Here is a 26599-nt window from a genome sequence, read left to right as displayed (position 1 = left end):
CTATTCCAGAGGATCTTCCCAATCCAAGAATTGAACCCATCTTTTTGCGTCTTCTACATTGGCAAGCAAATTCTTTACCACTGCACCATCTTGGAAGCCCTATAAGATACTTCAGTTCAGTTCAGTTCAGTCGCTCAGTCGTATCTGATTCTCTGCAACCCCATGGACTACAGCATGGCAGGCTTCCCTGTCCTTCACCAACTCCTGGAGCTTGCTCAAACTCATGTCCATCAAGTCGGTGATGCCATCCAACACCACCTTCTAATGATCTCTTTTGCTTTTGGTCCCCTATGGAAGAGAAACCATTGGTATATGTGTATTTCTAAAGGGAGAATAAAAAATCTGTATGTATATGTAGAAATATAAATAAATACACAAACACGTACATATATAACTATACAAATAAATCACCTCTTTCCATAGATAGAAAAGAGTTTGACTAAGGATCTTTGTGGTCTAGTGGCTAAGATCCTAGGCTCCCAATGCAGGGGCTTGGGGCTTGATATTCTGTCAGGGAACTAGATCCCACCTACTGAAGCTAACAGTTTGTATGCTGCAAATTAAGATTCCACATGCTGGGATGAAGCCAGAGCTCCCTGGTACCATAATTGAGAGCTGGAGCAGCCAAATAAATAAAATGAATATTTGGAAAAAAAAATCTATTTGGGTTCTGACCAAAGTTATTACCCCAGAGCTTCTCTTTGCTTAACTCAGGCAGTGATGATCAAGAAGTACATAAAGTTCAGGCATCAGTCTTCTCTCTGGTCCACACGGTCTAAGAGGCAAGTGGTATTTAGGGTACAGACTAATAACTGTGGGTCACACACTGAAGAAAGCATTCTACTTGAAAATATCCTATACAAAATATCAACTGATTTCGACCCTACTACCTTCTTTCTTAATAACTAATAAAACCTTGCAATACACTTATATTATCATAGCTAGTAGCTATGGAGAAGTGTGTGTGTGTGTGTGTGTGTGTGTGTGTGTGTGTGAGAGAGAGAGAGAGACAGAGAGTCATTCAGTTGTGTCTGACTCTTTGTGATCTCATGGACTGTAGTTCACCAGGCTCCTCAGACCATGGAATTCTCTAGGCAAGAATCCTGGAGTGGGATGCCATTCCCGTCTCCAGCTATGGAGGTATAATTGCCAAGATATTTCCAAAAATGACCATTTAAAACAGTGGCACTCTTTTATCTTTAAATGATAGTAACTTTTCTATTGAAGCCTCTGCCTAAATTCCCAATGCTGGCAGAAAATTATTATCTCCACCATTTAGAGTAGGTTTGTTTCACTCACAATCAATGGGTTCTTTGAGTTTGTCCACGTTATAGCTTTCCCAAAATATGTGTGAAGAGTATAGTACATACTAGATTTTGGAAAGGAAGGAAGTCTTTAAAAAAAGGGCAACAGTCAACCGTGTTGTCCTGTTCGAGCATGCACATGTTTTATTTGAGTATTCTCCAAAGGTCTATTTTTTCCAGCATAATGCAGATATTATGCTATCCTTTGAAATAAGATATATGAATTTCAAACAAAATTGTCAAAAACAATGACCTTGGTTACTCCATATGGTACACAGAAATAATTACGTTTCACTTACAATACAGATGCACTTAACACAGTCAGCAATAGTCATTCACCACCAACACAGTATATTTTTAAATCACCTAAAACACCAAAAAGTTTTTTTCTTTTCCAAAAGTCTAAAGAAATTAATAGTTTTGGATAAATGATAACTTGAAAAGGAGGCAGAATTGTCAACGGAAATAATCTAACTGCATTTTTAAATGTAATATTAAGACCATGAAAATAGAACTTTTTATTGGGAATAAAGACCTAAGTATTCCTGATTGTGTTTTGTTTAGCCTACTTTTAAAAAAGTTTTTCAACAAATGCCATCAAAGAAGTTTCACTATATATTTGCTCTAGAAGCAGAAAGTGACATGAGGCAGGTGTTAATATAATTGTTAATATTCACACTTCAGGAAGATTAGTGACTTTTAAAAAGACATACTAGGTATAAAGCCAGTTTTTCCCTAGAGATAGTAGAGTTTATCCGACTTTCACTCAGCAAGTGTTTATAAATCTACTGTGTGCACAGCTTTGTTCTAGAAGCTAGTCTAGAAATGGGAAGCAAGAATTTCTGGTTTTACTTGAAAATGGTTGGATTAATTCCTTTTCATGATAAATTATGGTTAAGCATTTTAAAATCTCTATAGTACAGGGATAATTATTTACTCTTTCCATGTATTGAAGCTAAACTTTATTCCTTACAGTGGTGGTTTGGAATGAACAAAACTTTTCATTGGACATAAAACTTTTTTACATTGTCACGTGCAGACATGTCTGCTGATATATTTTAAAGGTGAAAAGATATCAAGACTTTTCACTTAAATGTACATAGAGATCAATTTTGCATCATCAAAATCCTGTCCTCCTGATTTAGAGGAGAAAAATTGCTCCTTGCAATAAACAGGAAACTTTCTGAGACAAATCTGTGCTGCCTTCCTCAATGGCATAGAAAGCGTGCTTTCATCAAATACTGCTACATAAAGCACTCCAGTTTATCTCTGCATTTCAATTCACATTAGTTATTCTCAAAACGTATTTGAGATCTAAAGCAAAATAAATAATACATCATGTGAGATTCTGGGATCACTGGTTCTGTGATATTAGTCCCAGCTAATTCGTTTCATGAAACATACAATGATATATCCAGTATCTGGGCTTTTCCATAACAGCAAAAAGTCAGAGATAATTCACAGATGTCAACTCCTTTTTTTCCCTAATTTTTGACAAACGGATAGAGAATGATGGTAATCTGCTGACAAGATAATTTGTTGGGGAATACAAAAGTAGGAAATTCCTTTGAACTACAAAATGTTAGTCTAGTTGATGATGATAAACCCAATAGAAAGATGCTATAGAAATACAGGAACAAATAATTCACTGTCACAGGAATACAGTGGACCAAACAATATTACAGAAAAACGTTTATGGCACAAGGGTTTTGGATTCAAAGGTTATCTAAAACCTGGCCACACCAGAAGTTTTTCTATGGAATGTGGCTCTTAGTGTATCTATGAAGATCTGGAAATACAACAACAAAAATATCCTGATTCCTGATACAACAAGTGTACAATTAATTATTGCAGTTGTAACAGTATCTAGGTGCAAGGTAAAACAATGATTCATACTGAACTATCTGCACACTTTAGATGTACTAGTGAGCATCCCCATGAGAAATACTGCAGTTCTAAAAGGAGTTTATTTGCACAGCCCACCATGGACATGAACAATCAGCTTGTTGCAAGTGCACAGAAATTCCCTCTTTCTACTAGTATAGTTTATCATGCCTATTCTGAAGACAACATAAGGAAACTGAGAAAACGGCTCCAAAGAATTCTAGCATGCATTATGATGGTTTCCTTCAGTCAATACAAATGTGTTGTGTGTTTGTGTTTTTTCAATGTGTAATCATCTTCATCATCGCCAATGTTCATGGTTTTAACAGGAAAAATTTTTATCAAAATGTTTTCCATATTTTTTGTTTTGCATTCAACTGGAACATTATGTTCAAAGATTTATTTTATTAAAAAAGAGTTCTGATCATAAGAAGCATCAATAGGCGGCATTTCATTTGTGCTCATTCACAAAGTCAAAGGGCCACAGACTATTTTATTTCTCTGTATAACAGGTCAAACTGTCCAGAAATGCCATTTGGTGGTTTTATTTCCATCCACAAGTGTGGAAGCTTTGTGTTTGTTTCATTATCAACCTCCTTGCTTTGTCATTTTAATCTGCAGAGTGTTTATTATTTCTTCTTTCTTCCACATTGGGACTGTTTCCACAGCCAGGGCTCAAAATTCTCTTGAACCTGATTCCAATTGTCTTACAGAGCAGACACTCTGACGATGTTGCCTCCTGAGTACTCGGGAGACTCTGGCCTGTCATCTCCTTCGGGGGTGGTGACTGGAGGTGTTGGGATGCTTATTATTGCTGTAGTCACATAAGGTTGTTCACAGTTTAGTTTAACGCACTCTTCCATTTTGGCATTTAAACTGGATCGGCTGATGGGGAAGAAAAGATTTAAGAAAGAAGGTTGTTTACTTAAATTTTTTTTCTTATAACTAAAGAATACATATTTTCATGTTTATCATAACATTTTAAAAGGTTAAAAACAATCACCATGACTAAGAAAAATGAAACACCAAAACTTAAGGTAAATTAACATGAACATTAGGGCGTTAACATCAAATAAATGTCTAAAAGCCAGCTCAATGTGGTTCAATTAGTATTTCTCAGTGTTTCCTGTTTTGAGAATGCAAAAAAGAGGATCAGATGAGTTTCAGAAAAACCTAGGCTGAGCAAAGTAAAAGAGTTTTCTTTAAGATAGGATCTCTGAGAGGTCTGAGATACCATAATGAAAGGGATGGGCTTCCCAGGTGGCCATTAGTGGTGAAGAATCCTCCTGCCAATGCAGGAGATGTGGGTTTGATCCCTGGATTGGGAAGACCCTCTGGAGAAGGAAATGGCAACCCACTCCAGTATTCCTGCCTGGAAGATCTCATGGACAGAGGAACCTGGTGGGCTATAGTCTGTGGGGTTGCAAAAGAGTTGGACATGACATAGCAATTAAACAACAATAACAATGAAGGGGAGATACCCTGTGGATATATCTTAATTCCTTTGACCACAGAATCATTTTACTATCTTGACTCTTTGGGATACAGGATGCCCTTAAAGCTCTCAACTTAGTGACAGTAAACGTTAAGAATTCAGGTTAGTCATTATCAATACTTACAAGTTTCCCCCAGTGTTATTCTTGCATGAGTTATATATACTCTATGTGAAGGGGAGAGAGGGAAAGGGATAAGGAGTGTAGACATAGGAGCTTTAAACTATTCTTTTTCATAGGAAACTTAATTAAGATCTTTGTGGCCCAAGATTTTTTTTTTTTTTTTTTCCTGAACACTCCTCCATTTCCTACCTTGTTTTGGAATAAATGTTAAGCAACATACAGGTAGACTATTTTAGAGGCAGAAATCTTCATTGCGCCAACATTTAACATTCTGATTCCAGAAACATCTGATTACATAAAATCGACAGAGCCTGAATTCAGAAGCACGTCTAGACTTTCCAAAGATGATTGGATGTCAACAAAGAAGTTGGACTGAATTAATGGTTTGTTAATCTGTAAAGGTAAGCTTTTTAATTCGAAGAGCAAAGGAAAATCATTTGGGCAGAAATTGATATTTTTAATGATTAACCTGGTTGAAATGTACTACTTATTATTACACATGCATGATTATGGTCAAAACAAGTGGCACATAAACAGAAGCAATGGGAAAATGCCAATAGAAAAATTACCTTAAATTGTCCATAAACTCACCAGAGGTAAACAATTTGAACATTTCACTTACCTTTGTTTTTGGTATTGGATTGGTTTTTGTGTTTGTTGAGGCCCAAAATACCTTCACAATCAAAACTGTATACTGATTCAAAAGATCCTTCTGGCATAGTTTTATTTTTCACTGTGACAATGACTATGTTGATATATTTTGGCATGTATTGAATACCTTTCAATCATATCAATGTTAATTTGTCACTTGTGATTGTGTTGACTATAATTTCAGGTCATTCATGTTTACTTAGGGGACTCCTAAGTGGAGAGGTATCTGTTTAAGGAAAAGTTGCGAGGTTGAAGAGGTAGAAATATATTTGTGAATACCTGACCTTCTTATCTTCTTTCTACTCTTTTAGTACTGATTTAGCTACTACCTTTGCCTCTTCATGAATATTACAGTAGCTCGATTTTCCTACATGTTTCAGATCAGTTTTTTCTCATTCTAAACCCAAGGAGCTAGGATTTAGATGCCACAGAGGTAGCAACATGACAGCCGGTGCAGATGTGCTCTGAAAAATAGCACAGGTGTGTGGACGCACACAAGTTAATCTCAGGTACCTGTTAGATAGTGGGGTTCTCTCCACACATCTAATCTGAATCGTGCTGAGTTCTTGCACGCTCCCTCGGTGGCTTCCAGATACGTTGGCATTTGGAATGCGGAAGGTTTTTTTGTGTCGTCTTGAACAGCAAGTGCTGGTGACTCCTTGTTGTGAAGAAAGAGAGGGACTGTGACTTGAAGGACGATTAACTGTTGCAACTTCCATGCAGCTTTCTTCAAAGACTTGTTCATCCACAAATTCGTGATTCTATTTCGTAGTGGTAAGAAATGTGGAGAAAGCACAGAAACAGTTTAACTTTAAAAAAATTTCTTTATTATTTTTAGTGAAGTATAGTTGACTTACAATATTATCACATTTTACCTTAAAAAAAAGAAAAGATTTGAATAGCTTTTTTTTTTAGAACTCAAATATGCCCACAGTACATTTAGACTATCTAATGGGTAAAGAAAATACCATTTTCATAATAATTAGAATAGCAAATTTTCTTGTTGTCGTTTGTATGAAAATAATATCTCTCCAGTTAGAATCTGAGATTGATATACACAGGCTGATTTAGCATCCATTATAGACTAACTTTATTTGAAATATCATTTATTAATTTAAACATACAATCTGGAAGTTATAAACTAAATATTAAAACCCTTAAAAATGAGTATAGATAATACCCATAGGGAATGTGCAAATTTACATGTACGTTATTTTTTAAACAAATTGACAGACTGAAGTTATGATAAAGAGACTATTTTAATAGAATGTTCCAAGTTAGATTGTCTGTTATATATTAGCAAATATTTTCACATGGGATTGAAAATATTTTTTAATCAGAAAAATGAGATAACTGTTTCCCATTTCTTTCGATGCTGCTCTAAAATTCCCAGTGTATAGAAAAATATGACTTACTAAATAAGTAACATATATTTATCAAGATATATTACTTTATATTTGACCTAGAAGTGGTTAACACTGAACTTCTGAGGTCTCCATTCTAATTTTATAGTATATTACTGGTTGGACCCATGATCTGTACCTTTGATCTTATAACCCAGAAGTCAACAGTGGTGGACATCATTTCACATAGCACATCATACAGAAACACAGGGTAAAATTTAATTTTAAAATATTTAATAAAGAATTGGCTCATAAACCGCGTATGGAAGACTTTTACCTCAGAAATAAAAGAGAAAACATTTTTGGTTTGAACTACTAAGAATGTTTTCAACTACTATTATTTTTTTGTGTGTGGGTGGGAATAGTCTTATAATGGAAGGCTTTGCTCATGCCAAATTTCACTTAACCATCTCTCATCCAAAAATATTAGTAAAACAATGGAAGGAAATTGCTGGCTAATAGGAAATAGATTGCTTTAGTTATTCATTTTGCCATTTCTTTGCTAAGATAAGCATTTTGCAGTAAATGAAATTTAATATTCTATTTAAAGTCCAGAGGATAATATGATCATCTAAGACAGAATTTCATGTTAAATATTAATTTCTATAGAAAAAACCATTGCTTACAAAGGAGTCACAATCTGTTGTCTTCTCTTACATGCACATTTCACACACAATATACAAGTTATAAGGCATGACATCCTAATTTATCTAATCAGTGATTGGAAGGGAAGAAGCCATTTTGTGACAGATTATCACATATTCTGGAGTAGGTAGCTCCATTTAAACTATATTAGTAACTCAGTTTAGTGTTAATAATAATTTAGTGTTCATAATTAATTATTAAAATCACCCTAAAAAGCTTCCCTGTTGGCTGTGATGGTAAAGAATCTGCCTGCAATGCAAGTTCACCGGGTCACAAAGTGTTGGACGTGACTGAGCAACTAACACTTTCACAAAAGGTAAAATAGTCAAAAAATGAAAATAAAAAGGAAAAAAATGGTAGGGATAAATACATTTGATTAGTGTAGTCATTTAACTTTCAAAGTTATCCTAATATAGAACCTTATTTAAGATACTAATATAATCAGTAACCACTTGTTTAAAACCTTCAAATATTTTTCCATTTACTATGAGATAAAGATCAAAATTCTTTATGTGTCTCCAAAACCCAAGGTCATCTGCCCACTGACTTTCTCTGTTCCTCCTTTGTGTTACAGGAAAGGACAAAGCTGACTCTATGTTGGATCTGCTTATTTAACCTATTGCTCCCTGTTGCTTTTGTTTACTGAAAGGATACTGTCTATACATAGTGGCCTGACTTGGGGAACCCTGCCCCTCTGCCTGAATATTAAACCAATGTGCTTTTGTTGAGGGAGACATCCTGACCCTGTCCATCTGGTACAGGTAGGGAGAAATTAATATATCCCCTCCCCAAAGCCGAGCATTCCAAGAGATATGCAAGATTAATAGCCCTTTTATTTTACTACCTCATGTCCCTCCTCTCTGTCCTATAAGAGAACCTGGCGTTCAGACTTTGATAAGATGGTTATTTTGAGACATTAGTCTGCCATCTTCTTGGTCTGCTGACTTTCTGAATAAAGTTATTTCTTGCCTCAACACCTCGTCTCCAATTTATAGGCCTGTCATGTAGTGAGTAGAGTGAGCTTGGACTCGATAATATTTGCGCCACAGTACCCTCTTTCTTTCTAACAACCCTCAATTTCCTTTCCTTCCTCTGAGGCCAAGTTCCAGTCTTCTCCAGGTGCTTACACCTACTTTTAGCCCCTTCATCTCTTTGCTTAACTAGCTCATAATTGTCCTGTGGGTCTCAACTCAATTTTCTCCAGGAAGCCTTCCCTGATCCTGTACCCTCTGGCTGCACCTTCTTCACCCCTAGTCCACTGGGGCCTCATTGTTTTTTCCCTGCTTATTATCCTTCTCCAGTAACATCCATATTTTGTCCCAAACCTGGAGGCTCAAGTAGGCCAGAGGTCATACCTGACTTCATGGTGTATCTTGGGTCTGGTTGACTGTCTGATACATTACAGGCAAGAAATACATATTGGTTGAAATACTATATAGACAAATGAATAAATGGATGAACAATATGTCAGAACTGACTATAAATATGTGTCTCTGGTGAGTGGACAAGCAGATTTGATTCAAATACAGTGAAAATTTTATTCTGCTCTGTGGTCACAGACTGTGATCCCTATTGACAATCTATCTAAGGAACAGATGCCTTTGTTAAAGAGGAGGTCCAACTGGGAGATTATAAGGGAAGAAATGCAGACTCAATCCTCAGGCCCTAGGGGTATACCAGTAATTAAATGTGTCATTTTTCTTAAGAGAATAGATAGTTTTTATTGTCTATCTCTGTTCATTATACCTGCGAATGAAAGAAACACTTATTTTCATTTATTCTCTATTTTGTTATTGCTATTCCCTTTTCCCAGATGTCAGGAACACTTAAAATTCATTATTTTTTCTGTTTAATCAGCATTTTAAGAAGCAGGAAAAGATATTTTATAGAACTTGCAGTTAGCTATTGGAACACAACTTTCTATCTACATTTAACTGATATTTTAGCCTAAAGTTAATACCATTTTAAATAAGTCTATAAAATACTTTCTATGTTGAAATGTCACTAGAGCCTTTCAAAATAATTTCAATTATTGTGGATTTTTTTTGGGAGGGGAGCACAGTAATGCAGACAGTGAAATCACACTTGGAAACCTTAAATATTCACAGAAACCAATGGGATTACTGTCTGAGTTGCAGGGGCAGGCAGTCCTGCCTTTTCCTTACCGTGGTTTTTTCTAGGCAGTGAAGCAGGTGGTGGTGCTGGGTTTCAAAGCTGGAGCCAGATTTGCTAACAAAGGCCTGCTCATCCTCTGAGGACTGTTAACAGAGAGAAGACAGAAGGGCTTTCTATTTTATTTGCAAACAATGAGAATCTCAGCTACATATTTCCACTGAGAGATCTGGCCTATTTTCTGAGATTAAATGGCAGTATTTTATTTTTACTTTGTTTTTTTTAACTGAAAAGGATCAAATGTAGAGTTCATTTTGAGTTTGATAATCATCATTTACATTTTCATCAAATTAGTGGTCTCAGCTTTTAGACTTGCCTCCCTGAATTGAAAAATATAATTCTCTTTTATTCATTCATCTCCCAGCTACCTTTGAAAGTCTGAGAGCCATTATTTTTGGATAATAATTTTTAACGTAGTACTTAGATAATCCTGAAACCACATCATGCTCACCTACACAAAAGCCATTATGTAATAAGCAAAGATGATTGGGATCCTAAATATTAAAAGAAAGTTTTAAGGTGAAAATTAAGTTTCTCAAATTACATTTCATACTATGTGACTTTTATGACACTGAATGATGTTCCTTTCTCAATAAGAAGTACAGTAAGTCCCTTACATACAAACCTTCAAGTTGTGAGCTTTCAAAGATGCAAATGTACATCTGGTTCCAGCAAGGAACCAGAACTTGTGCCATCAAATCCAGGTGTGAGTGAAATTGCAGCTTGCCTTCCAACTCCTATTACTGACGATTCTTTAGCTCTACCATCTCCTATGCCTCTCCCCCCTCCAGTCAATAACTCTTGCCTATTCACTCAATGCAGTCCCTGTGTGCCGGCTGTGGTTCTGTACTACTATAGTGCAGTATATATATAGTATAGTACAGTATACTTTTCAAGGTGCTAGCTATACTGTCAGATTAAAAATGTTTTCTTTATTTTTTGTGTTTGTTTTTTATTATTTGTGTGAAAAGGATTATAAAGCTATTAAAGTGCAGTACTATATAGGTGATTGTGTTAGTGGGGTATCCAGGCTAACCCTGTTGGACTTATGAATACATTGGACTTATGAACACATTCTCAGTACAGAGCTTGTTGGTATGTAGGGGACTTACTGTAAAACGAGATATCACATCACCCCTCGCATCGACACCCAAATGAACTTTAAGGAACACACTTAGTTTGAAATAAAAAACCTAGGTATCTGGACTGTTGAGAATTTTCCCCATGTTTACACGAGATAGTGCCAAATACTGCCTGATCATGAATGGGAATCATGACTCACTGGCAGTATGACATATCCCAGCTTCTAGCCTACAGCCAATAAGATGGTACAGGGTGAGGTTACATTAACAAATGACACTTCTGTTGTTTCAGAGCCATTTTCATAATTACTCACAATAAAATTACATGGTTAAGTAGAACTAAATCAATATTGCACCAGTAAGTTGAACATTAAAAGAGGAGAAATTCTTGACTGTACCTGCAGTTGGTTACTGAGTAAGCCATTCCGTTTGCTCTGCATGTAAGCATTTGCACTTCCGCTTTTGGCTGCTCGGATCCTGGCCAGTCTGGCTTTCTATAGGAGCAAAAAAACAATGTCTTCCTAAGATCTATGATTGGTTTTCTTAAAACACTGATTGCACGCTTATATAATCCTGTTATCAGCACACATATTTAAAAAGAAACAGATCACCAGCCCAGGTTGGATGCATGAGACAAGTGCTCGGGCCTGATGCACTGGGAAGACCCAGAGGGATCGGGTAGAGAGGGAGGTGGGAGGGGGGATCGGGATAGGGAATACACGTAAATCCATGACTGATTCATGTTAATGTATGACAAAAACCACTACAATACTGTAAAGTAATTAGTCTCCAACTAATAAAAATAAATGTAAAAAAAAAAAAAAAAAAGAAAAGCATACCAGCTTTTCACATTAAACCATTGAAAAATAAACTTTCAACATTTGAGTGTTTGATTTTAGCTAACATTTATCACTGAGGTTCTTGTGTTGTTTGGAAGAGGGTGTTTGCTATGACCAGTGTGTTCTGTTGGCAAAAAACTCTATTAGCCTTTGTCCTGCTTCATTCTGACTCCAAGGCTAAATTTGCCTATTACTCCAGGTGTTTCTTGACTTCCTACTTTGCATTCCAGTCTCTATAATGAAAAGGACATCTTTTTTGGGTCTTCATAGAACCATTCAACTTCAGCTTCTTCAATGTTACTGGTTGGGGTATAGGCTTGGATTACCGTGATGTTGAATGGTTTACCTTGGAAACGAACAGAGGTCATTCTGTCATTTTTGAGATTGCATTCAAGTACTGCATTTCAGACTCTTTTGTTGACCATGATGGCTACTCCATTTCTTCTAAGGGATTCCTGCCCACAATAGTAGATATAATGGTCATCTGAGTTAAATTCACCCATTCCAGTCCATTTTAGTTTGCTGATTCCTAGAATGTCGACATTCACTCTTGCCATCACTGTTTGACCACTTCCAATTTGCCTTGATTCATGGACCTGACATTCCAGGTTTCTATGCAATATTGCTCTTTACAGCATCGGACTTTGCTTCTATCACGAGTCACATCCACAACTGGGTATTGTTTTTGCTTTGGTGCCATCTCTTCATTCTTTCTGGAGTTATTTCTCCACTGATCTCCAGTAGCATATTGGGCACCTATCGACCTGGGGAGTTCCTCTTTCAGTATCCTATCATTTTGCCCTTTCATACTGTCCATGGGGTTCTCAAGGCAAGAATACTGAAATGGTTTGCTGTTCCCCTCTCCAGTGGACCACATTCTGTCAGAGTTTTGCCAAGAGAATGCACTGGTCATAGCAAACACCCTCTTGCAACAACACAAGAGAAGACTCTACACATGGACATCACCAGATGGTCAACACCGAAATCAGATTGACTATATTCTTTGCAGGCAAAGATGGAGAAGCTCTATACAGTCAGCAAAAACAAGACCGGGAGCTGACTGTGGCTCAGATCATGAACTCCTTATTGCCAAATTCACACTTAAACTGAAGAAAGTACGGGAAACCACTAGACAATTCAGGTATGACCTAAATCAAATCCCCTATGACTATACGGTGGGAGTGAGAAATAGATTTAAGGGACTAGATCTGATAGACAGAGTGTCTGATGAACTATGGGCGGAGGTTTGTGACATTGTACAGGAGACAGGGATCAAGACCATCCCCATAGAAAAGAAATGCAAAAAGGCAAAACGGTTGTCTGAGGAGGCCTTACAAATAGCTGTGAAAAGAAGAGAAGTGAAAAAGCAAAGGAGAAAAGGAAATATATTCCCATTTGAATGCAGAGTTCCAAAGAATAACCAGGAGAGATAAGAAAGCCTTCCTCAGTGATCAATGCAAAGAAATAGAGGAAAACAACAGAATGGGAAAGACTAGAGATCTCTTCAAGAAAATTAGAGATACCAAGGGAATATTTCATGCAAAGATGGGTTTGATAAAGGACAGAAATGGTATGAACCTAGCAGAAGCAGAAGATATTAAGAAGAGGTGGCAAGAATACACAGAAGAACTGTACAAAAAAGATCTTCACGACCCAGATAAGCATGATGGCATGATCACTCACCTAGAGCCAGACATCCTGGAATGTGAAGTCAAATGGGCCTTAGAAAGCATCACTGTGAACAAAGCTAGTGGAGGGGATGGAATTCCAGTTGAGTTATTTCAAATCCTGAAAAATGATGCTGTGAAAGTGCTGCACTCAATATGTCAGCAAATTTGGAAAACTCAGCAGTGGCCACAGGACTGGAAAATGTCAGTTTTCATTCCAATCACAAAGAAAGGCAATCCCAAAGAATGCTCTAACTACTGCACAATCACACTCATCTCACACACTAGCAAACTAATGCTCAAAATTCTCCAAGCCAGTCTTCAGCAATACGTGAACCATGATCTTCCAGATGTTCAGCTGGTTTTAGAAAAGGCAGTGGAACCAGAGATCAAACTGCCAACTTTGGCTGGATCATTGAAAAAGCAAGAGAGTTTCAGAAAAACATCTGTTTCTGCTTTATTGACTACGCCAAAGCCTTTGACTGTGTGGATCACAATAAACTGCAAAATTCTGAAAGAAATGGGAATACCAGACCACCTGACCTGCCTCTTGAGAAACCTGTATGCAGGTCAGGAAGCAACAGTTAGAACTGGACATGGAACAACAGACTGGTTCCAAATATGGAAAGGAGTATGTCAAGGCTGTATATTGTCACCCTGCTTATTTAACTTATATGCAGAGTACATCATGAGAAACACTGGGCTGGAAGAAGCACAAGCTGAAATCAAGATTGCTGGGAGAAATATCAATGACTTCATATATGCAGATGACACCACCCTTATGGCAGAAAGTGAAGAGGAACTAAAAAGCCTCTTGATGAAAGTGAAAGAGGAGAGTGAAAAAGTTGGCTTAAAGCTCAACATTCAGAAAACTAAGATCATGGCATCTGGCCCCATCACTTCATGGGAAATAGATGGGGAGACAGTGGAAACAGTGCCAGACTTTATATTTTTTGGGCTCCAAAATCACTGCAGATGGTGACTGCCACCATGAAATTAAAAGACGCTTACTCCTTGGAAGAAAAGTTAGGACCAACCTAGATAGCATATTAAAAAGTAGAGACATTACTTTGCCAACAAAGGTCTGTCTGGTCAAGGCTATGGTTTTTCCAGTGGTCGTGTATTGATGTGAGAGTTGGACTGTGAAGAAAGCTGAGCTCCGAAAAATTGATGCTTTTGAACCATGGAGTTGGAGAAGACTCTTGAGAGTCCCTTGGACTGCAAGGAGATCCAACCAGTCCATCCTAAAGGAGATCAGTCCTGGGTGTTCATTGGAAGGACTGATGCTGAAGCTGAAACTCCAGTACTTTGGCCACCTCATGTGAAGAGCTGACTCATTGGAAAAGATCCTGATGCTGGGAGGGATTGGAGGCAGGAGGAGAAGGGGATGACAGAGGATGAGATGGTTGGATGGCATCACCAACTCGATGGACATGGGTTTGAGTAAACTCTGGGAGTTGGTGACGGACAGTGAGGCCTGGCATGTTGTGATTCATGGGGTCACAAAGAGTCGGACACAACTGAGCGACTGAAATGAACTGATCACTGAGATTGATGACCTATTTTGGAGTTTAGAGGTAAGAATGGTAACTAAGGTTTTACAGTAAGATCAAGTTATTTCAGCGCTTCCCTGATAGTTCAGTTGGTAAAGAATCCGCCTGCTATGCAGGAGATCCTGGTTCAATCCCTGGGTTGGGAAGATCCCCTGCAGAAGGGATAGGATACCCATCCCAGTATTCTTGGGCTTCCCTTGTGGCTCAGTTGGTAAAGAATCTCCTTGCAATGTGGGAGACCTGGGTTCAATCCCTGGGTTGGGAAGATCTCCTGGAGAGGGGAAAGGCTACCCATCCCAGTATTCTGGCCTGGAGAATTCCATGGACAGTGCATGGGATTGCAGAGTCAGACATGACTGAGGGACTTGCACTTCAATTTCAAGTTATTTTAGTGTTGTTTCTGGTCAATTGCACCAAGAAAAATAGCAGTCTTACTTACATTTTCACTTATCTTATGACCAACCTAGATAGCATATTAAAACGCAAAGACATTACTTTGCCAACAAAGGTCCGTCTGGTTAAGGCTATGGTTTTTCCAGTGGTCATGTATGGATGTGAGAGTTGGACTATGAGGAAAGCTGAGCGCCAAAAAATTGATGCTTTTGAACCATGGTGTTGGAGAAGACTCTTGAGAGTCCCTTGGACTGCAAGGAGATCCAACCAGTCCATCCTAAAGGAGATCAGTCCTGGGTGTTCATTGGAAGGACTGATGCTGAAGCTGAAACTCCAGTACTTTGGCCACCTCATGGGAAGAGTTGACACATTGGTAAAGACCCTGATGCTGGGAGGGATTGGGGGCAGGAGGAGAAGGGGGCGACAGAGGGTGAGATGGCCAGATGGCATCACCAACTTGATGGGCATGAGTTTGAGTAAACTCCAGGACTTGGTGATGGACAGGGAGGCCTGGCGTGCTGTGATTCATGGGGTCGCAAAGAGTTGGACACGATTGAACGAATGAACTGAAATGAAATGAGTGAAATGAAGACCCCGCAGACTAGCCACCAACTTCTTTTCATTTAAACTAATGTTCTTTTTAAAATTAGTAATTAAGTTCCAGGAACCTACTGCCATTCTCTTTCTTCCTCTCCTCCCCACTCCTTCTCTCCCTTCTCCTCTCTGTTTCTTACCTTCCTCCCTCCCTCTCTCCTTCCTTCCTTCAGTCTCTCTCAAAAAAAAAAAAAAAAAAAAAAAAAAAAAAAGATTATTCAGTTGAATCTGCATCCTTGAATTTCAAATTTTGTTTTTGCAACTATTTTTATTCAATTGGCCAATGAAGTCTCCATACCAAACAACAAGGGCTCTCTTAAAAAAAATCCTCAAATTTATCCACTTTGTTTACTGGTTGGACTTTGATAGTCCATTCTACTTTAAATCTGTTGTTTTATACATGCCTCAGACATTCATGGTAAGGGTCTGATTTTTGCTCCCTGAGGAGCACTAACTTTGTGATCATTCTGTTCAGATGAAACATGTCTAGCAAGTATATTAAGAAAGTGACTGGGAAGACTTGGGTAAGAACTTGTACAATTACCCTACAGTGACTCCTTTGCCTTTTCTAAACAACAAGAGGGAGACTATCTCAGCCCCTAATCCTGGAATCTTCTTTTTAACAAAACAATTTTAATGATCTAGGTTTTTAAAATGGAAAATGAATATGTCCGCATGATACAAATTTTGACACTACAGAAGTACATGAAAAACAAGTCTCTCTTGGTTTACCTACTCCTGTCCTTCAGAGTCAACTACTGGCAAAATTTCTAGAGGCTTTTACCAGAAATATACTAAACAAATAAAAGTATATATATATATATATTCATAAGTATGCATCCATACATTTTTATTCATTTGGGATGATTTGCTGCACAGCCTTCTGCATGCAACTTTTTTCATTTAGTATGGGTTGGATTCCTCCCATATCTCCACATATAGAGCCACCTCATTTATTTATGATTGTATAATATACCGGTATAGGAATGAAGCATCCTTTAAGTAGCAAACCAATCACAATGAATTTTCAAGGCATTTTTTTTTGCTACTGCCAGCGATGTTGCCTTCTTGGAACCTCATGATGAGCTGATCTGCAATTTCTAGAAGTAGAATTATTCCTGGATCAAAGGGTAAACGTGCATGTGTTTTGTTTGCTAGGTTTTACCAAACTTCCCTCCAAAGTGGTACCAAGGTGCCTTTTTACCAACACCCACAGAATTTGACAGTAACACCGAGATGTTCGAAGCTCTCAAAATAGCATTAAGATAGCATCTGGATTCAACCTCACCCCTTCCCTCTTCTTTTGTGAATTTCTTCCTCCTGTGTGCCAATTCCAGGTTAAAATAATACTCTGTACAAAGATCATTTTATAAGTGATGAGAAAACTAGACAAATTTCACTGTTTGTTGGCACGATAGTGTTTAGATGAGTCAAAATACTGAGACAATGCTTGAGAATGAAACTGGAAGGTAGAAAATGTTTAATTTGAAAAGCTGTGGTGTGCAGTCAGGATTTCAGGACAGACAATAAAACAACAGGAAGTGACAAGCACGTTTGGAAATGATTTAGAATTGATGTAATAATTCAGAAATAAGTAATAGAAAATATGCATTAGGTTTCCAGAAAGGAGCTATGGTTGAAACATCAATCCTAAAGTCTCACTGGAACGTTCAACGCCTTTTGTGGTTCCCTTTGTCCCTTGACCTTCCTCTCCCCCACCCTTTTTTTGCAGCCACTGAATGTAATTATATAGCCACTGTGTAATTATATCACAGTTACTAGTCTCACCTATGTCATTCTCCAAGCATTTAGCCTCAGTATGAGGAAATATTACTTTCTTTCATAAATGAGACATGCACACTACTCAAAGATACCCTCCGAGAAAGGAAAATGACATATTTTCCATAATAAAAACCTACATATTACAGAAACCACTACTGCAGAAGTAGATCTAAGTTGAGGGAAAAAGAAACAGTTGAGTTTTAGTGACAGAATAGCCATTTTGCTAAGGCAGGTACTGTGTTAGGAAAAGAACCAGTTTCATTCACGACTTTTCTTTTGGTTTACTACATACAATACTATGAGTTAATTGGTTGACTCGGTCTTGTGGAGCACCATGATAAATGTCTGTTGAATGCTAGCCTTCAACCAGAAGACCAGAAATAGTAGATTGATAAATGGAAATAAGTATAAATAAGCATCACAAAGCAAGACATGGTACCTGCTCTCAAGACATATTAAACTTTGGCTAGGAAGATACTATTCATAAAAAGATAAAAGTCAAAAATAAAGTGAGATGTATGGAAAGAGTAACATGGAAACGTATAATGACATATGTAAAATAGACAGCAAAAGGGAATTTGCTGTATGGCTAAGGAAACTCAAACAGGGCCTCTGTATCAACCTAGAGGGGTGGGATGGGGAGCAAGATGGGAGGGAAATTCAAAAGGAAGGAGATATATGTATACCTATGGCTGATTCATGTTGAGGTTTGACAGAAAACAACCAACTTCTGTAAAGCAATTATCCATCCATAAAAAATAAATAAATTAAAAAAAAATAGAGGCAAACAGAATTGTCAAATGGAGACTAGAGATAGCAAGTGACATAAGATTTGGGAGAAAGAGAGAAATGACTGCTACGGGAAGGTTTCACTGAGAATGCAGGACTTGGGACAGTAGGATTCAGAAATCTCAACAGAGTAAGAAAAGAGATTGTCTCTTCATATTCTGTTATTCTATCCTGGTGTGTGTGTGTTAGAAGAGGATTTCTCTTGAGATACTGAACATTTGTTATTATAATTGAAAAGGGCAAATGCAGGTATGCAAGATTCTCATTTTTTACTTAAACCCTCCACAAAGTGGTTAAAACTTTGACTACAGTATTGTTTGCACACCTATTTTTATTTTGCATAAGTTTTCACTTGAGCTTGGTGCTGGCAGTGGGATTGCATACAAAAAATTTTGGCCTCAAAAGCATTTTGTCATATTATTTATTATTCAGCTCGACTGTTACTTTTTACTGAATGGACATCTTACTTGACTGAATTTAGCAGGTTATTTCTGCATAACTTTGATATTTGTCAAATCACCCAGTTTCAGATAAATCTAAATTATTTTAGCCTAGTAAATGTTTATTATTTTTTAAAACATTTCTTGGGAAGGAAAATAGAAAATATCCCTTGGTGACTTGTTTAGTTCCATATTCTTCATTCTTTCTTAGATAACTATGTTCAGTTTATTGGTCACAGACTATTTACTGAACTTGTCACTTTAAGTTATTGTATCTTATAAACAGTGCTGCGATGAACATTGGGGTGCACGTGTCTCTTTCAGATCTGGTTTCCTCGGTGTGTATGCCCAGGAGTGGGACTGCTGGGTCATATGGCAGTTCTATTTCCAGTTTTTTAAGGAATCTCCACACTGTTCTCCATAGTGGCTGTACTAGTTTGCATTCCCACCAACAGTGTAAGAGGGTTCCCTTACCCTCTCCAGCATTCATTGCTTGTAGACTTTTGGATAGCAGCCATTCTGACTGGTGTGTAATAGTACCTCATTGAGGTTTTGATTTGCATTACTGTTTATAATAGCCAGGACATGGAAGCAACCTAGATGCCCATCAGCAGACGAATGGATAAGGAAGCTGTGGTACATATACACCATGGAATATTACTCAGCCATTAAAAAGAATTCATTTGAATCAGTTCTAATGAGATGGATGAAACTGGAGCCCATTATACAGAGTGAAGTAAGCCAGAAAGATAAAGAACATTACAGTATACTAACACATATATATGGAATTTAGAAAGATGGTAACGATGGCCCTATATACAAAACAGAAAAAGAGACACAGATGTACAGAACAGACTTTTAGAGTCTGTGGGAGAAGGTGAGGGTGGGATGTTCAGAGAGAACAGCACTGAAACAAGTATACTATCAAGGGTGAAACAGCTCACCAGCCCAGGTTGGATGCATGAGACAGGTGCTCAGGGCTGGTGCACTGGGATGACCCAGAGGGATTGGATGGAGAGGGAGGCGGGAGGGGGGATCGGGATGGGGAACACATGTAAATCCATGGCTGATTCATATCAATGTATGGCAAAAACCACTACAATATTGTAAAGTAATTAGTCTCCAACTAATAAAAATAAATGGAAAAAAATAAGTTATTATATTTGACTTTATTAAGCCAATTATTCTAGTAGTCAGAGTACGTAAAATTCACTCATTATGGCAGACACTTGGAATACGGAGACACTTTAAAGATAAAAAAATTCATAAAACATACTTTTCAATTTAGTGTTCTTTTTAAACACCGTATTTATTTATGTATTTTAAATTTATTTAGATAAAAAAGCTTCTCAAAACATTCCAAGATTTTCTTTATCGATTTGCTTGTTGCAGATAACAAAGTTAAAAAAAAAAATATATTTTGAAGGTTGGTTTATTTGAAAATCAGATTTGCATTTCCTACAGTTTTCATGCAGGTAGCTCTGTGTTTGATGTTCAGAAGATGAATGATAGCTCGCTCATACTAAAGAAGAAATTTCTAGAAGGGAGATGGATGGATGCTGGAGAGCTAAGCTTTTGCAGGATTTCTGTTATTGTTTTTAACTAATTTTTATTTATTCATTTATTTTGAGCTGTTCTGGGTCTTTGTTGCTGCAGGTGGGCTTTTCTATAGTTGCGGAGAGTAGGGGCCACTGTCTGGTTGCAGTGCTGGGACCTCTCATTGCGGTGGCTTCTCTTGTTGCTGCGCACGGGCTCTAGGACACCCGGGCTTCAACAGCTGCGGCTCCCGGGCTCGAGGGAACAGGCTCGGTAGCTGCGGCGCACGGGCTTAGCTGCTCCACAGCATGTGGGACCTTCCTGCATTGGCAGGAGGACTCTTCACCACTGAACCACCAGGGAAGCCCAGACTTCTGTTATTTTAAACAAAGCACTTGTGTGTCCAGCAGAGGGATTGTAGTGTGCGGGCAGAGACAAAGCTGTGCTATGTGACAAGGCATGATGGAGGCTGATTGTGGACAAAATTTCTCCATCTCTGTTTGTGAACAGCGTGCTCTGCAGAAGACTACAATTGCCCAAGAGGGTACCTTTTTCTACTCCTCCTTGTTTATTGGATTACCAGTTTTATTTATCATCATTCTCTACAATAATTAAAGACTAGATACTTGTCCAAAAATGGGGCATAAAGGAAGAAAGTACAAGGCAGAAAAAGTAATTCTTGCTAAAGAAGGCAGATCTCTGACAATGGATATAAACAAATTCTCTGGACAACCTGCTGTGTGGCCACACTGATTGATAACTTGAACTTTCCAAAGAGTCACTTTATATGAGATTTTTATACTTTATATGGGGCTTCCCTGGTGACTCAGTAGTAAAGAATCCACCTGCCAATGAAGGAGACACAGGTTCCATTCTGTGGGGTCAGGATGATTCCCTGGAGAAGGAAATGGCAACCCACTCCAGCATTCTTTTCAGAGAAATGCCATGGACAGAGGAGCCTGGCAGGCTACAGTCCATGGTGTTGCAAGAGGCAGACATGACTTAGTGACTAAACAACAACAACAACACTTTATATTGTATGTATGAAGTATAAAGTATCATTTTTTATTTTACTAAAGGCATCAACATTGTTTAAAAACATGTTTAAAACCTTGTCCTAGAATTACCTACAAAGCCAGTTATGAACTGTATCAGAATCTCTCATGATATTTTATAGTTACACCACACTATCTAGATTGTGCATCCACTTTAGTCACAGTTTTTGGATATTTAAAAAAAGTGAATCTATTCTTAAAGGACACGATACAGTATCCATGAAGAATCCTGGAAATCTGGCTCCACAGCCTTAAGGAAACTATAAAAGATTTCCATAATTATTTCTAAGCAACAAGGGCTCTGACTCTCAAGGTGATTATTTTAACAAAGAATAGGGAGAGGACATGTGCTAACCTTTAATTAACTTTTTTGGGAGACATCTATCATAGTGTTTAAGTGTACAAACCTGGGAGCCAGGTGCCTTGGATTGAAGGGGAGATTTTCTATTTGTTAGGTGTGTAATCTTAGAATTTCTCAAATTTTGGGTAATTTAGAATTCTCATTTATGAGTACGAATAGTGATAGTAAGTAACTCCTAGACTTGTTATAAAGACTACATGAGTTTTAAAACATCCAGCCAATATCTTGCACATAGGAAGCCACTAATAAATAGTATTATATTATGCTTATATAGATTTATATACATTTGCATATAATCTTAATCTTATTGTGAGGCAGGTGTTGTTTTCTCCATTTCACAGATGCATATGTAACCTGTTTCCTCTGAGAGGGATGAGGTCATTGATGTGAAGTTCAGAGAAACAGTAAAGTGCTGGGCCAAAAATAAAACTCAGCTACTAATGATCAGATTTCTCCTACTTCCTGTGTCAACTATGTTGGACATCTGAGACATATTTTGGTGCCCTTTAATAGCCCCAGTCTACTGGAACCAACTTGATCTCTGATGGACAGAGACTAAATGAATCAGATCTACAGATCTGATTCTAATAAAATTTGCCAAGAATCTATCTTTGATTTTACTATTGTCATTAGTGCTATTCACCAAATATTTCTTTCTTGTTGTCTGTGGTTGCATAGTAGGATTATCTTGCTCTGCCAGTTCTAAAGTCACACGTGACTATGTGACTTACTTGAGTTAATGCAATAGAGATGGAAGTGACTTGGCCCACTTCCAAGAGGAAGTTTTAGGAGTCAGGCCGTGATTCATCATGTACTTTTATCTCTGCTTGCACAACTGCAGATGTACATTGTTAAGATGGAGTTTCTATCACCAGAGTAATCTGTAGCATGATTAAGAAATACTCCTTGTTTTTAAGTCACTAAGATATTAAGGTTCTTTTTTACTGTAGTATAATTTAGCTTGTGCTGACTGAAGCAACTATCGACCCAAACCAGAACACTGAATAGCCAGTAAGGGATTTTAAAGCTCACTTTACGGAGTGGGAGATGCTAAATCATGGTTGCACGGAAGTGAATACTCACCTTTTGTGCTCTTCGTTTGTCTGCCCGTTGATTCTGGTGGTAGATCCGACTGAAGTTGGATACGATCACTGGGACGGGTAGAGCAATGACCAAGACTCCACTCAGTGAACAGATGGAACCAAAAATCTTCCCTGCTATGGTTTTTGGTACCATGTCACCATACCTTGGAATAGAAAAAGAAAATTGTTGTAAGTCACAGAAAGTTATTTCCATCTTCTACAAATAGTTTTTAGCTTCCATTCAAGTGATTTTTTGGACCAATCTATCTCTACTTCACACTTCCTAGGTGGTAATAGTGGTAAAGAACCCGCCTGCCAATGCAGGACACATAAGAGACATGGGTTCGATTCTGGGTTGTGAAGATCCCCTGGAGGAGGACATGGCAATCCACTCCAGTATGCTTGCCTGGAAATCCCATGGACAGAGGAGCCTGGCAGATTATAGTCCATCAGGTCACAAAGAATCGGACAAGAATGAAGCGACTTAGCAGGCATGCACACATCTCTAATTCATGGCTAAAACATACATGGTTTAAGACTTCAATAACCCAGACATTATGAATATCTGAATATAAAAATTACCTTTTGACCTTGCAGAAGTGGATTCTAACATTTAGAAATTGTTTTAATTTCTAATTATTAGAAATTTATTTTAATTGCTTAAAATATTTTAAGTCAGATGATGTAATGAGAGCTATTCGATTTGTCCTTTATATCACATGGCATTGTTCTTTACATTTATTTATAGTCACTATTCCCATGCTTAATGTTATAGTCTAGATAACACTCTTTTCCACTTAATTTTTTTTTCTACATTGGACTGGTTATGAAATTTAAATAGAAAAAGTGGTACATCACATTCCTTTCATCAGATATAATGTCTTAAAAATTTGAACTCTCCAAAGGTCCCATTAATCTTCATTTATGAAATCCGATGGCCATTTTTCCATGATTATCTTATTTAATCTCTTATTTATGTTTGATTGGTTTTCTCTTTAGTTAAAATACTTTCTGTCATCTTTAGGGTTAGCAAATTCCCTTAGTGACCTTCTACCTCATTGGCTGCTACTTTTCCATCTTCGTTTCTGGCTCCTCCTTTTCTCTTGTCTGATTTCTAAATCTTGGAGTAATGTCGATCTCAGGCTCTTATCATCTCAGTATAAACCCTCTTTCTATGTGATTTTATCCAATTCCATAGCTTGAATTATCTACACTTTGAAAGTGAAAGTGAAAGTCACTCAGTCAGGTCCGACTCTTTGTGACCCCATAGACTATACAGTCCATGGAATTCTCCAGGCCAGAATACTTGAGTGGGTAACCTACCCCTTCTCTAGTGGATCTTCCTGATCCAGGAATTGAATTCGGGTCTCCTGCATTGCAGGCAGATTCCAGGATTTCCTGGAATCTTATTTGTTGTCTATATGCTACTGACACTAATTTACAGTGATATCCCTGATGTTTGTTTTGAATATCAGATTCATCTCTTCAGTTGTTTCTGCTCTGATTATTCCTACCACTAGATGTTTAAGAGTCTATTAAGGCTTAAATTAGCCAAAAAGGAACTCTTATTTCCCTAGCTTTCTCTAGCCCCTTCAAATCTGTTCCTCTTGCAGTCCACTATTTCTAGTTAAATGGAACTACAAATCACCCAGTTGCTCATATCAACACTGAAAAAGCCACCCTATCCTCAGTCCATGTATCTCCACTCAGCTAGCCTTGTTGACTCTGACCAAACCAAATTATATTCCATTTTGAGTCTCTTTCCTCAACTAGAGCCAGGGATACCACTTCTCACTTGAACTCTCTTTTCTATATTTGCCCCGTTACAAGTTACAATTCACACCAACATAGCAGCGAGGGTTATGGCTTTAAAAATGGAGTTTGGGCTGCTGCTACTTTATTTAAACCTTCTAATAAACTTGAAACTAGAATAAACCCAGGTTCCTACTTTTGTCTCCAAAGGCCTACGTCCTTCAGTTAGTTTTTGGCTATATTTCACACTGTCTTCCATCCAGCTCCCCGTCTTCCAGTCACATTGACCGTCTGACGTCCTATCACATGGGCAGCCCCTAGATCAGCATTATGCAGGTTGAGACTTAAATATCTCCCTTCCAGAAGTTGTTTTCTGGCCATGTTCCCCAGAATGGTATTATTCTTTTCCCCAAGTCTTTCTCTAAAACATCTTCCCATTTGATTACCTTTAAAGGACTTATTGACACATGAAACTAATTTGTTAATGTGAAACAATTTCCTTGGCTCCTCACACACTCTGCTGACATGAGAATATAACCTTGATGAACTGAAGTTATTCTATTTTGTATCTCACTGGCACATAGCAAGTTCTTCATAAATATTACTTAAATGAATATGTTTTCACTACCTTATTGATATAGAGTTCTTCTAAGAGTTCATTGCTGGGGAAGGGGATGAGGAGTTTTTTTTTCTTTATTGAAATATAGGTGATATGCTTGGTATTAGAGGTTCCCTGGTGGCTCAGATGGTAAAGAGTCTGCCTGTAATGAGGGAGACACGGGTTCAATCCCTGGGTTGGGAAGATCCCCTGGAGAAGGAAATGGCAACCCACTCCCGTATGCTTGCCTGGAAAAGCTCATGGCCGGAGGAGCCTGGCAGGCTACAGTCCATGGGGTTGCAAAGAGTCAGACACGACTGAGTGATTTTGACTTCACTTTCAGGTGATATGCAACACTATATTAGTTTCAGATGTACAATCTATCGATTTGATATATGCAGTTTTATTGAGATGTAAGTGACACAAAACATTCTATTAGTTTCAAGAAGGAGATCTGTTATAGCATTGCAGAAGCTACCCAGCTGCACCTTTGATGTGCCAACTGCTCCCTGCTCGCTTCAGGGCTTTGGGGTGCTCAGTGCACCGAGAGTTTAGTCCTTAGAAACAAGGCACAGATATTGGAATCCAGAGTCAAGGAATTTGGGAGTACTTGGGGATTCTCTAACTTGAAGAGTGATCTAGGACACATCATTCTAATTAACACTGTTTTTTGGACATTTATATGTCAATACGGTGGCTCAGATGGTAAAGAATCTGCCTGCAATGCAGGAGACCTGGGTTCATTCCTTTGGCCAGGAAGATACCCTGGAGAAGGGAATGGCAACCCATTCCATTATTCTTGCCTGGAGAATTCCATGGATGGAGGAGTTTGAGGAGCTACAGTTCATGAATTGCAAAGAGTCGGACATGACTGAGCAACTAACACATAAACACACGGAGATGGAAACTGCAGAGCTGGCTCAGGACAGGCTGCTGAGAGTGACAACAGGCTGTACTAACCAGCAGCACATTTGGTGACCCCATTCCAGGCTCTGGTCTTCTGCTTTGGAGGCCCAGTGATTCACTCTTGTTCATATTTGATCAGTAGCTGAGCTAATTCACTGTAACTGAAATTCCTACGCAGTTTTGGCATCAAAATGACAGAATTGATTTACATTTAAAAAAAAAACAAAACACAAAACCCAGCCCAAGAACTTGAAACAGGCTGCATCCATGTGAAACAGAACCTCTTTCCATAGTCCATCAGGGAAGCTAAATCAGAATCTGAAAATGATGTTAGGGAGGAAACAATCAAAACTAAATGAATTTAGATGGTGAGCATAAAAGGCTTGGGGTCTTTCTTGCCATAAGGATATATCAGTGGAAGATCAACTTTTTATACCACAACTGCCACAGATCACATTGAGTACCCAGCCATGGTTTATAAATATCTTCTTTGCT

General features: G+C 38.0%; 1 protein-coding gene across 1 annotated transcript in view; it reads right to left on the bottom strand.

The window, feature by feature from the left end:
* Positions 1-1618: 1618 nt before the first annotated feature.
* KCND2 (potassium voltage-gated channel subfamily D member 2) overlaps positions 1619-26599 on the bottom strand; it is a 544544-nt gene continuing 519563 nt past the window's right edge. Inside the window, exons 2-6 of the mRNA XM_065939083.1 lie at positions 22850-23012; positions 11156-11251; positions 9669-9761; positions 5969-6216; positions 1619-4073 (exon numbers count right to left, since the gene is read on the bottom strand). Of these exons, the coding sequence (XP_065795155.1) occupies positions 3896-4073; positions 5969-6216; positions 9669-9761; positions 11156-11251; positions 22850-23012 (778 nt within the window). The 3' untranslated portion in view covers positions 1619-3895. The remainder of the gene's footprint in view (positions 4074-5968; positions 6217-9668; positions 9762-11155; positions 11252-22849; positions 23013-26599) is intronic.

The sequence above is a fragment of the Muntiacus reevesi genome, chromosome 6 (assembly GCF_963930625.1).
Source record: "Muntiacus reevesi chromosome 6, mMunRee1.1, whole genome shotgun sequence".
Taxonomy (NCBI): Eukaryota; Metazoa; Chordata; class Mammalia; order Artiodactyla; family Cervidae; genus Muntiacus; species Muntiacus reevesi.
The sequence above is the reverse complement of the archived record's forward strand: the minus strand, read 5'-3'. Positions and strand labels throughout refer to the sequence as shown.